The 10900-nt window shown below is 35.1% G+C and overlaps 1 protein-coding gene across 1 annotated transcript; it reads right to left on the bottom strand.

The window, feature by feature from the left end:
• Nucleotides 1-310: 310 nt before the first annotated feature.
• Nucleotides 311-6115, bottom strand: LOC132630395 (beta carbonic anhydrase 5, chloroplastic-like). The gene is made up of 9 exons (XM_060345976.1): nt 5779-6115; nt 5620-5687; nt 4755-4913; nt 4613-4661; nt 4076-4189; nt 3931-3984; nt 3052-3137; nt 2841-2943; nt 311-710 (listed from the first exon to the last, which is right to left on the bottom strand). The coding sequence occupies exons 1-9, from the start codon at nt 5860-5862 to the stop codon at nt 519-521; spliced, it is 909 nt and encodes a 302-aa protein (XP_060201959.1). The 5' UTR covers nt 5863-6115; the 3' UTR covers nt 311-518.
• Nucleotides 6116-10900: the final 4785 nt, after the last annotated feature.

A 10900-nucleotide genomic window follows, 5' to 3' on the forward strand; every position in this document is an offset into this window, starting at 1 on the left:
CACATTTAAATCATGGCTCATTCGTCCCATTTCATTGAAGTAATGAAACACACATATCAACCATGTTTCCTTTCATGCCATCCTATGCGGAATATCATAATTATTATACAACCCATCTGGGAGAAATTACAAGTTCCAAACAAGATTGTTGTCTTATTTTCATTCGTCGATGTACAAAGGCACAAATGTATTTCAGTCCCTTCTTTAACACTGGTGCTTTGGATTAATCAATCAGGAATGAGTTTTGTGTTTTGTACATGGTAACCGAGTTATTTCACATTATTGCAGAAAAATATATATGCTCAGCATGCATATAGAACTGTTTTTCTGGGTAAAATGATAGGAGCAGAACAAATTGAAAATAGAAAAATTATCCTTTTCTTCAATACAAGTGGCAAATAGTGTCCACACTAACTATATACTAGTACAACATTTATTGTCAACAGGAATACCAATGAGATTTGTATTACATTTAAAATGATACAACAAAACAAACAAACAACGGACTCGAAGATTACTCAGCTCCAAAATTCCCGGTTTCTGATGGAGACTTCATCACCCACGCGAGCATTGTTCTCGAGAGTCCACTTCTCGAAACTACAGTCAATAAAGTCATAGTAGCCACCATGAATGACAAGCTCACCTTTATTCACTTTCTCCTTAATCCATGGGTATGTAAGCAAATTCATCAATGAGCGGTTGACCGATTCCTAGACATAGAAACACGTGCATTGCTTCAATATGCAGCATAGCGCATATGCATACACAGATATAATCTAAAAGTTACAAATTCCCCATATTCCAGAATCAGATTAGGCCACCGTTCGAACTACCAAATACACAAAATCCAGCACGAGGTGAAACAAAATAGATTAACTTTATGGGCGACCTTTTTTTTTTTTTTTCCTTTTAATAACCGTGGTGTTCTGGCGGGCTAGCCTGCACCTCGACTAATTTCACAGGATACCTGCCATCTCCAACCAACAACAGGTACTAGGTAACTCTATCCACTAGCTAACTCAGTCCACTAAGGTTAGGACAGATGGGAAGAAAATCACCTAGTGTTTTTGTTCTCCGCTGAACCTGAGACCTCATGGTTCTTAACTTACTTCATTGACCACTAGGCCACACCATTTGGTGCACTTTACTCCCCCTAATCATATTCAAAGTGAAACTAATACCACCCTGTAAGTCTGTAACACACAAAACCAGTTCATGGCATTAAGTGCACTACATGCGTTGACAACTATATTTCCACTTCATTTCTTATTTTTTCCACTCTCTTTTACTTCAACTAATTCTCCGTTACTTCATTTATCCACACGCCTCATTGCTGCTCTGAGCAATTGAACCAGTATCAAAGGCACAAAATCACTCTTTAATTTCCGACAATACTGCATTTCCCTTCTCTGTAAAATTCAACCATCATCTTCACAAAACAATACACATTTTTCATTGCTCTATTTTCCTTAGATTCAAGGCATGGCCAATTCAATAACCCACAAAAGAGTATTGTCTAAATATAAAAAGAAGGAAAGGAACTAGGTTTAACACACTCCGAAATGATCTTTTGGCAACTAGCTACTTCGTAAAGTTAAGAGAGTGTAACTGACTTTTCGGGACAAGTTTAAGGGTTAGTCCGTTTTTATTTGCCTTGGTGATGGATGAATTGACACAGCAAATTCAAGGTGAGGTGCCATGGTGTATGTTGTTCGCGGACGACATAGTCCTGATCGACGAGACTCGTAGCGGAGTTAACGCTAAGCTGGAGAGTTGGAGACATACTCTGGAGTCTAAAGGGTTTAAGCTGAGTAGGACCAAGACAGAGTACTTGGAGTATAAGTTCAGTGAAGCACCTCAGGAGACTGGCTTGGAAGTGAGACTTGGTACCCAGGCCGTCCAGAAGAAAAGTAATTTCAAGTACCTTGGGTATATTCTGCAAAGCTGCGGGGAGATTGACGATGATGTCACACATCGTATTGGGGCAGGGTGGATGAAATGGAGGCTTGCTTCCGGAGTGCTATGTGACAAGAAGGTGCCACCAAAACTTAAGGGCAAGTTCTACAAAGTGGTGGTTAGACCGACTATGTTGTATGGGGCGGAGTGTTGACCGGTTAAGATCTCTCACGTTCAAAAGATCAAAGTTGCCGAGATGAGAATGTTAAGATGGATGTGTGGCCACACCAGGAGTGACAGGATTAGGAATGAGCATATTCGGGATAAGGTGGGGGTGGCCTCGGTGGAAGATAAGATGCGAGAAGCGAGATTGAGATGGTTTGGGCATATGAAGAGGAGAGACACAGATGCCCCAGTGCGGAGGTGTGAGAGGTTGGCCATGGATGGTTTCAGACGAGGTAGGGGTAGACCGAAGAAGTATTGGGGAGAGGTAATTAGACACGACATGGCGCAATTACAGCTTACCGAGGACATGACCTTAGATAGGATGGTTTGGAGAATCCAAATTAGGGTAGAAGGCTAGTAGATAGTCTCGTTTTCCGTTCTAATTAGTAGTAGCATTATTGCAATATAATTTCTTCTGCTCAGATTTCTGCTTTTATCTGTTATTTCCTGTGCTTTGATTATCTTGCGTTATCTGTGTCGCTTGCATTATTTCATTTCATATCGCTTTGATTCTCTTAACCTTATCTGACTTCTTTTTATGCTTTTATTGAGCCGAGGGTCTTTCGGAAACAGCCGTCCTACCTTGGTAGGAGTAAGGTCTGCGTACACTCTACCCTCCCCAGACCCCACAATGTGGGATTTCACTGGGTTGTTGTTGTTGTTGTTGTTATGTATTTCCCTAACTAAAACATAATGAAAGTATGAAAAGGAGATGATACCTTCTCACAGTGCTTGCATTGCTGGTCAAAGCTGAGACTGGAAGCTATAGCTTTTGTGCTTGTCCTGGCGGACTTCCCAACAATTACCCAACTTCGGATGAAGCTACAAGGATTTATACACATTAGTTACTCTATCTTACTGAATTTTATGAAGAAATTAGTTTGTCAGAGCCTGCCTATAACACTTGATGAGAAGAGAGACAAGCCAAACCTTGATGAATTTGTTTCATCGTCCATACTCATTAAAGCACGAATGCCTCCACAGCAACTATGACCAATGACTAATATGTTTTCTACCTGCAAATTACAGAAGACAAAATTGAAAACTTGAGGAAAAAGAAAACAAGAGAGACCAATCACCACAACTCCCCCCTTATCCGCACCTCCTTCCCCAAAAGATAAAAGATACTCCCTCTAATCTAAAATAATTGATGTTTTAGCCTCTAAAAGTTGGTCCAAAATAATTGACGTTTCACAAAACCAAGAAGTTATTTAATTTTTTTTTTTTTCCTAAATTTGCCATTCACACAGTCCTTATTCAATTTACAAATTTAATGATGTGTTGTACAACACATTCTGTTATATACTCAAAGCATTTGATTAAAAATCTTTGATGCTTCTTACTGTTTCAAAGCATTTGAGAAGCACATAATCAATGGTATTTTAGTCAAATCCCCCCTTCATTTTTAGGAGTAAGTGAATTCCTTAATCCATATGCCAAAGCCTAAAACATCAATTTTTTGGACTGGAGGGAGTATATTTTAATTTCATGAACAAAAGTACATGTATCATCACAAGTTCCCCTCATGTTTTGGGACATTTACGACTTCCAACAAAATTTACTTCAAGGTAAATAAAGTAAATTTATCATGATAATCATGTTTTGGAAAGTCAAAGAGTTTCATTCCAGTTACAAAGGTCTCAAAATTATATCACCGCAACATCCTTTTTCAAATTTCAGTTCTCAAGTAACTCGATTCCACATTCCACAAATTCCAACTCCCAAATAAAGAAAAAAGATTATAGAAACAGGCAATGGAATATACAAGGGAACAACACATCACAGGATTTCTGAAGAAATTTTACTCACTTTGAGAGTATTAACGGAAAACTCAAGAGCTGCCTTTGTTTCTGAAGGACCAGTCTGCACCGGAAGAAAAAAATGCGAACTTTTATTCTGAAAATTATTAATGAGGAAAGCGACATTTATTAAGTGCAAGTGCAGTATACAGTACCTCATAAGGAGGCACCAAATTTGCAATGTTGCGGACTATAAAGGCTTCTCCTGGTTGAAGTCCCAGTATGTTTGAGGGACAAACCCGAGAGTCTGCACAAGAAATTACCAAAAACTGCCCTTCATATTGTCAGTTGAGATCTTCAACACTTGGCCACAAAATTAACTTTATGGTTTGTAATATGGAAAAGGAACGGAAAGTAATAACAAATTACAAACAGGGAAAATAGAAGGGAAAGGATTTGTACTTCTTCTTTCCAAGGGCAAGTTACACATTTGGCCGGACAGTAAAAAATAATTACATTCGCTAGCCAAATATACACTAGCTAACTTGTATCAAAAATGTAGATTATAGTACATTAATATATAGAAGAAAAAAAATACATTTGCTGGCTATTATTTTGGTGGGCGGTTATTTATGTCAGTTTCTCTTCTTTTTTTCCCCTTGTCTTCCCTAATTTCCAACCAAAATCTAAATTAAGTTACCAGCAGAAAATACATGCTCAAGAAAATGTCTAAAAGGTGAAAGAAAAGTTACCTTGGGTGATTGTTCGTTTGCAAGACCCTGAAAATGCTCCAAATTTTTCCTTGTGTAATAAAGGTAAAAAAAACAAATGAGGAGAAACATTTACTGTCAAACAAGCTGAAAAAAACAGTAGCCTGATTCTGATGATGCTTACAAGTACTTGTCCTTCTTGAAATTCAAAAATCTATGCTTCAACGTAGTGAATTCATTCGATTCACGTTTAGTTATAGCACTCATCTCTTTTTCATCCACCTTTTCCTTGGTCAGGGTCATTGGTTCCTTCAAGGCTCTCAATTTTGGAGTTGAATTACAACTGCAGTTTAAAAGTTATATTCAAAGATCAGTTCGTGAGCTCAGATTGATGACCGATACAATAGTAAAGCTAACAGTGTTATCAAAGACGAAAAGTGCATAAAAAACAAACACAAAGGTTTGTTGGGGGCTTGGGGCTTTAAGCGCAAAATGCAAAAAAAGTGCGAGCTTTAATGAAGAAAGGCGCAAATGGAGAGGAAAAAAAATTACAAATATGTATGTACAGTTTAAAACTAACAATTATAAGCATGAATAAAAAAAAATATACGGACAAAGAAATTGAAAAAATTACGACAAAGTGGAATATCAATTGTTTAGTGTCGCCTCTCAGGATTATGCTCATTGGCAAAGGAAAAACTATGCCTTAGAGCCTCAATGACAACACTAAAGCGCCCGCTAAGCGGGCGAATTGTAGGATGAAGTATTAGAACGAGAAAATAACCCATCTTTACATGATGCATTCACTGTTTATAAGACAAAATACCTCATTACCCCCTAAACTTGGCACGATTATTCAGTACATAATCAGCAGGGACGGAATAAATAATCTATTCAGAACCCAGAAAGCAAAAAAAAAAAAAGGATCATAGACTAAAAATTCTAGCTCCACCTATGATATCAGCTATACTAGACCAAAATTAACAATTTCAAATGAAATTCAAATCTCAATTGGGCTCTAAAAGTTTTCTAAACTCTGAGAAGCTTACCTGGGCAAATTCAATAATCTCAAATGGGTTTGTTCAACTTCCAAGAATTTCAATTGGGTCCTCAAGATCTACACCAAATAAGCCAATTCAAACATCAAAATCAAGAAACACAGCAACTACATTAATTCCCAAGAAAAAAAAAAAAGAGACCCTTTTTACCTTTGTAGTAGCTGAACTCTTATGGAGATCCACAGATGAAGATGAATTATATAAAGAAGATGATTGAATGAGAGGTCTAGCCATTACAAAGATAATAACGAAACTATGTTGATTTGATACCACTATTTAGTAGCCGTGTATATATTCTCTATAGACTTGTTCTGACATAAAGATTGAAAGTTGGTTTGTACCATGTGCGTTTTGTTGTTGTGTTAGATCTAACTATAAGTGTCAGTCCGCTGACTGTTACTCTCCAAGAAAGACGGAGAAACCAAGGTCTTAAATCTTCGAATAAATCGAAGGGGGCCCAAGCAAAATTTTAGGCTAGGTACAACAATTGATACGTAGTGTACAATATGCAGTGTTACTTTTGTGCAGAAATGTTCCTTTTTTGGATCCTTGTTAAAATGGCTCTTTGGAGAAATCAAAGGTCAAATTTAGCGTTAGATTCTAGATTGTTGTAAAGCTAAGGGGGCCCATAAGCTCATCTTGGGCTCTTCTGTATGGTCTAATGGGCCATGACAGATTTAAAGTCTTTTTTTTGCGCGGATTGGCTTTCTTTGGGGGTGGTATTTAAATTTTGTTCCTCATATTTGGGGTCTTTAAATTTTGTTCCTCATATGTGTGGTCTTTAAGTTTTGGCCTTCGCTTGGAAAGGTGGCCGAATACCTGAGGTTTTGGGTTCCAACCCTCGCTCACGTATAAAATAAAATAAAAAATTCGCAAGGCAGGGCTGATCTGACATACACGCCTTAAAGAAAAACTAAAGTTATGCCGGATCCGACATAACTAAAAGTCTGCCTCATAAGGCAGAACTTTTCCTTAAGGCATAATTTAGTTATGCCTTATGGGGCAGACTTTTAGTTAAAGCATAACCAAAAGTATGCCCCATAAGGCAGAACTTTTCCTTAAGGCATAGACTTTGCCTTATAAGGCAAACTTTTAGTTATGCCTTAAGGAAAAGTTCCGCCTTATAAGTCATACATTTAGTTATGTCTTATGGGGCACACTTTTAGTTAAGCCTTAACTAAAAGTGTGCCCCATAAGGCGGACCTTTTCCTTAAAGCATAACTAAAAGTTTGCCTTGAAAAGTAAAAAAAAAATATATATGCCTCAAGGCAAAGTCTACCCCCTCCGGCAGACTTTTAGTTAAGCATAACTAAAAGTCTGCCGGAGGGGGCAGAGAGAAATTCAAACTCTGCCTTGCGATTTTTTTTAAAATTTTTGACTGAGCGAAGGTTCGGACCTGGAACTCATGGATTTTAGGCGAATGGCAAAAATTATAGACCACCAATTTGAGGGGCAAAAGTTAAAGACCACCCCAAAAGAAGGGCAATTCTGTAAATTGGTTGGAAGTATCTCCACTACTGTTTTTTGCACGGATTGGCCTTCATTTGGGGTGATCTTTAATTTTTGTCCTTCAAATTGGTGGTCTTTAAGTTTTGTCATTTCGCCTAATACCCTGAGCTTGTGAGTTCGAATCTCAGCTCAGTAAAAAAAAAAAAAAAAAATTGCAGGCAGAATTTAGGCCTTAAGGGCAAAAGTTAAAGACCACCAATTTGAGAGACAAAAATTAAAGACCACCCGAGCGAAGGCCAATCTTCCAAATTGCCCTCTCCACTATAATGTGGTGATTTGCAAAAATAGGACTTTTTGGTGCAATCGCTTGATATTTTGATCCCGTTAAGAAATGTTTTTGGAGAATGGCCTCCACAAGCATGCTCTTGACGGTTGCTAGGATGACTTATGATGATTTATCAGGATAAATTCTGTCAATCGCCAGGATTTTTTATTTGATGGTGGCTATGAGTTTGCCTTAACAAGTTATGGTAATTCCTTAGGATTTCTAGTCAAATCCTGACAGACGCCATAATCTTTTTAGCATTTGTGGCTGCAATCATTGAAATTTGTTCAGATTTGTATCCAAATCCCGTTGATCACCATAATATGTTGTGTATAAATTCAACCACACATTTTTGCGGGAGACGACACACATGTGGGCAAGCAAAAATTCTCAAAGTAGATTATTAACAGATTTTTCAGTCCGTACTTTTTCAAGAGTTTTAAATTCAATCAATGGTTATTAGATGAAGAACGATTCACCAAGTTAACATGTTGTAGAGATAAATTCAGCGCAAAAGTTCTCAAGTAGATCAACATTTGAGAGCACACACTTTGTTCTCTCCAAAAGGGTTTTGTTCATGCACATAACAACTCCATTCTACTGTGGAGTCTTAACAAAGGTATGAAGTTTAGTAATTTCATAATCCTCATAAAATTTGTTGAAATTTCCTTCACAAAATTTCAAACCACTCAGTTCAGAGTCTTTTAATTTGCTTAATCGCCGATCCTATTCACAATCAAAATCTTCCACTTCTTAAAAGTGTCAAGAACTTTGTATTAGTATTTAAGAAAATAAACGCAAACTATTCTTGAGAGATCATCAAGAACGGTTAACACATTTATGCTCTGCTTTTAGATGGAACACTACTAGGACTCCCATGATCCCAATAAATATAATTCAATGTACCTTTGATTTTACGGATTCCAGTGCCAACTCTTTTTGATTTTCAATTACAAGATGTTCGCAAAAAATCATCTTTCTCATGACTGCAAAGTAGACGAGTGAGGCTAGTTTTAGTGGTCGAGCATCTTCACCATCAACCAGTATCTTAAAAGTTCGAGCCACGCAGCTGGAAGGTAAGTGGAGAACAAATTGATCCTCCTCTTTTTTTGTGTGTGGAAAAAAAAAAGACTACAAAGTAGATCCCACATGCTCAACAAATTTAGGCCTCCTTCAATTATATAACCGAGCCTCATATGTTATTTCCTCTGTTTCAATTTTTGTGAGCCTTTTTCAGAGTACGAGGATTAAAATTTATTACGTTGATTGTAAATTTTGACATAAAATTTTAAATTAATAAATTTATAAATTTAGAAACTACATACAAAGTAATAAAAGTCATGATAATTTATAATTCAAATAATTAAAAAAAAATGAAAGAAAAATGTGATTTAAGAATCATCTTGTAGACTCCATTACTATGGTTCACATAAGTAGAAATGTAGGAGTATAATTTTGTAATATCAGAATCAAAATTAGAAGATAAGGAAATCATAGTGGTACATGTGACAGTAGAACATTCTAGTACGTAAAAAATTCCAATTTCTTGTCTTCATCACAACAAATGCCCCTTTCTTCACTTTGAGCAGAAAACTTGCACCTGTTGGAATCTACGATGCTCAGTGAGATAAGAATTTTCTTCACATCCGACACATATCGAACATTTGTTAATGTCCTTACCATACTATCATGTACCCGAACATAGAATAATTACTCCTACTTGTAGATGTAGGCATATTAACCAACCCATGTAATATTTCTATCTTCATTTTTATTGCCATTATCATCTTATTTTATCGTCTCGACGGGACAAATATTTATATTGCATGGCCAAAGTATAGTTAAAAGAAGCATGAAAGTTATTAATGGGTTGTACTTTTGTTAATACTCCCTCTGCCATTTTTACTTTTCCATATTTGACTAGTCATAATAGAGGAACAATAAATAAAATGATAATTTTACTATATCACCCTTAATTATTATAAATTATCTAAATAATAAAAATTAATAAAACATACTTTAAAAGTTGTGCAACACTAGCAAGTTCATTAATTTTCAACTCAATAATCAATACTAATAAGCGTAAAATAGGTATGAAATAATAAATTATTTTAATTTTCTAACTATACATTTATTTTTAGTATACTAGATAAGTAAAATTGGATTGAGAGAGTAATAAAGATAACGTTGGGAAGCGAAATAACTCCAATAATGTACACGAAAATAGCTGGCCATATCCCTTTTGGGTAATGCTAAATGAGCAGAATCGTATGGGCAGAAAATATAAAAAGTCTGTATTGTCCTTATTAGTTTTTTGCTCCAAATGCTCCTCTTGTCCCTTCAATAAGTTTCCCTCCAAAAAAGTAATAATTGCTATCTTAGCATGCTCACCTTTTATCTTCCCAATACATTATATTTATAAAAAATAAATTTATAATTACAAATAGTTAGGATTAAATTCAACTGAAAATTCTTACTTGTAAGAATTTCTTATGAAATGTTTAAAAATTAATTTTAGTTAATTTTATTAAACAACTAATTTATTAAAATTGAACTACTATCAAATTATTTTTTATTTTTAAAAAATTATTTAATAATTCAAACTATGTACTTAATTTATTACACTATGAAATAATATAATACACATCATATATTTTTAAAACTAACACATCATATATTTTTAAAACTAACTCTTTTGCATTTTACATACTTATCATCTGTACATTTTACCTGTAAACAATTAACTTATAACTCACATTTTTGCATACATGTTCTTATATATTTTAAATTTAAGCAATTGTCTCTCTTACATTATGAATATATGATGCTATACTTTAAAAGAGAATAATTGATTCCTATATTACTATTATATATATAAGGGACAACTAAGGGGCATTTGTAGTCCTCACAAAATTTTTCCAACAAAATGTCAAACTTTTCAATTAATTACTTCTAGGTTCTACTCTTATTTTTTAAAGTCAAATTTAGTTTTTGTTCTTAAGGTCTACTTTTCAAAAGCTAGCGAACCTCCTAACTCATTTTTCCTGTTTTTTGGTTTTCTATCCGGTGTCCGGTATCAACATTTGAGCCCGACTAATTCAAATAATTCGACTGTGTAGTGCTCATTCGGGGGAAGCGCTCCCTCCAAAGATTTTTTCATACCCAGGCTCTAAACCGTGAACCCTGATTAGGGGAGGAGCAATATCATCCGTTGCATAAATTTTGTATTTGTCTTAAAAGTTCATCAACTATGTATAGATTATTAATTTAAAACTAAATAACTTTAAAAATTTAGGATCCAGAACTCATAAACATCAAATTCTGGCTCCGCATTTGATTTGAAGTAAATAATTTCATCAAAATGAAAGTTAACATATTAAAAGAGTGAAATGAAAGTTTTGCTTTTATATATCGAAAATATACTTATAAGATATTTAATTATTACTAAAATAATTATATTTCTTTAATTAAAATAACTACTTTTATATCTTGGGTTTG

Source organism: Lycium barbarum, chromosome 3 (genome assembly GCF_019175385.1).
Source record: "Lycium barbarum isolate Lr01 chromosome 3, ASM1917538v2, whole genome shotgun sequence".
NCBI lineage: Eukaryota > Viridiplantae > Streptophyta > Magnoliopsida > Solanales > Solanaceae > Lycium > Lycium barbarum.

Bases quoted from the DNA above. Each gene is read 5' to 3' on its own strand.
- LOC132630395 (XM_060345976.1), bottom strand. From the start codon at position 5,862: ATGGCTAGACCTCTCATTCAATCATCTTCTTTATATAATTCATCTTCA. The intron at 5,688-5,778 runs GTAAAAAGGGTC...TATTTGGTGTAG, and splicing joins AGAGTTCAGCTACTACAAAG to ATCTTGAGGACCCAATTGAA. The intron at 2,944-3,051 runs GTTTGGCTTGTC...AAATCCTTGTAG, and splicing joins GATGAAACAAATTCATCAAG to CTTCATCCGAAGTTGGGTAA.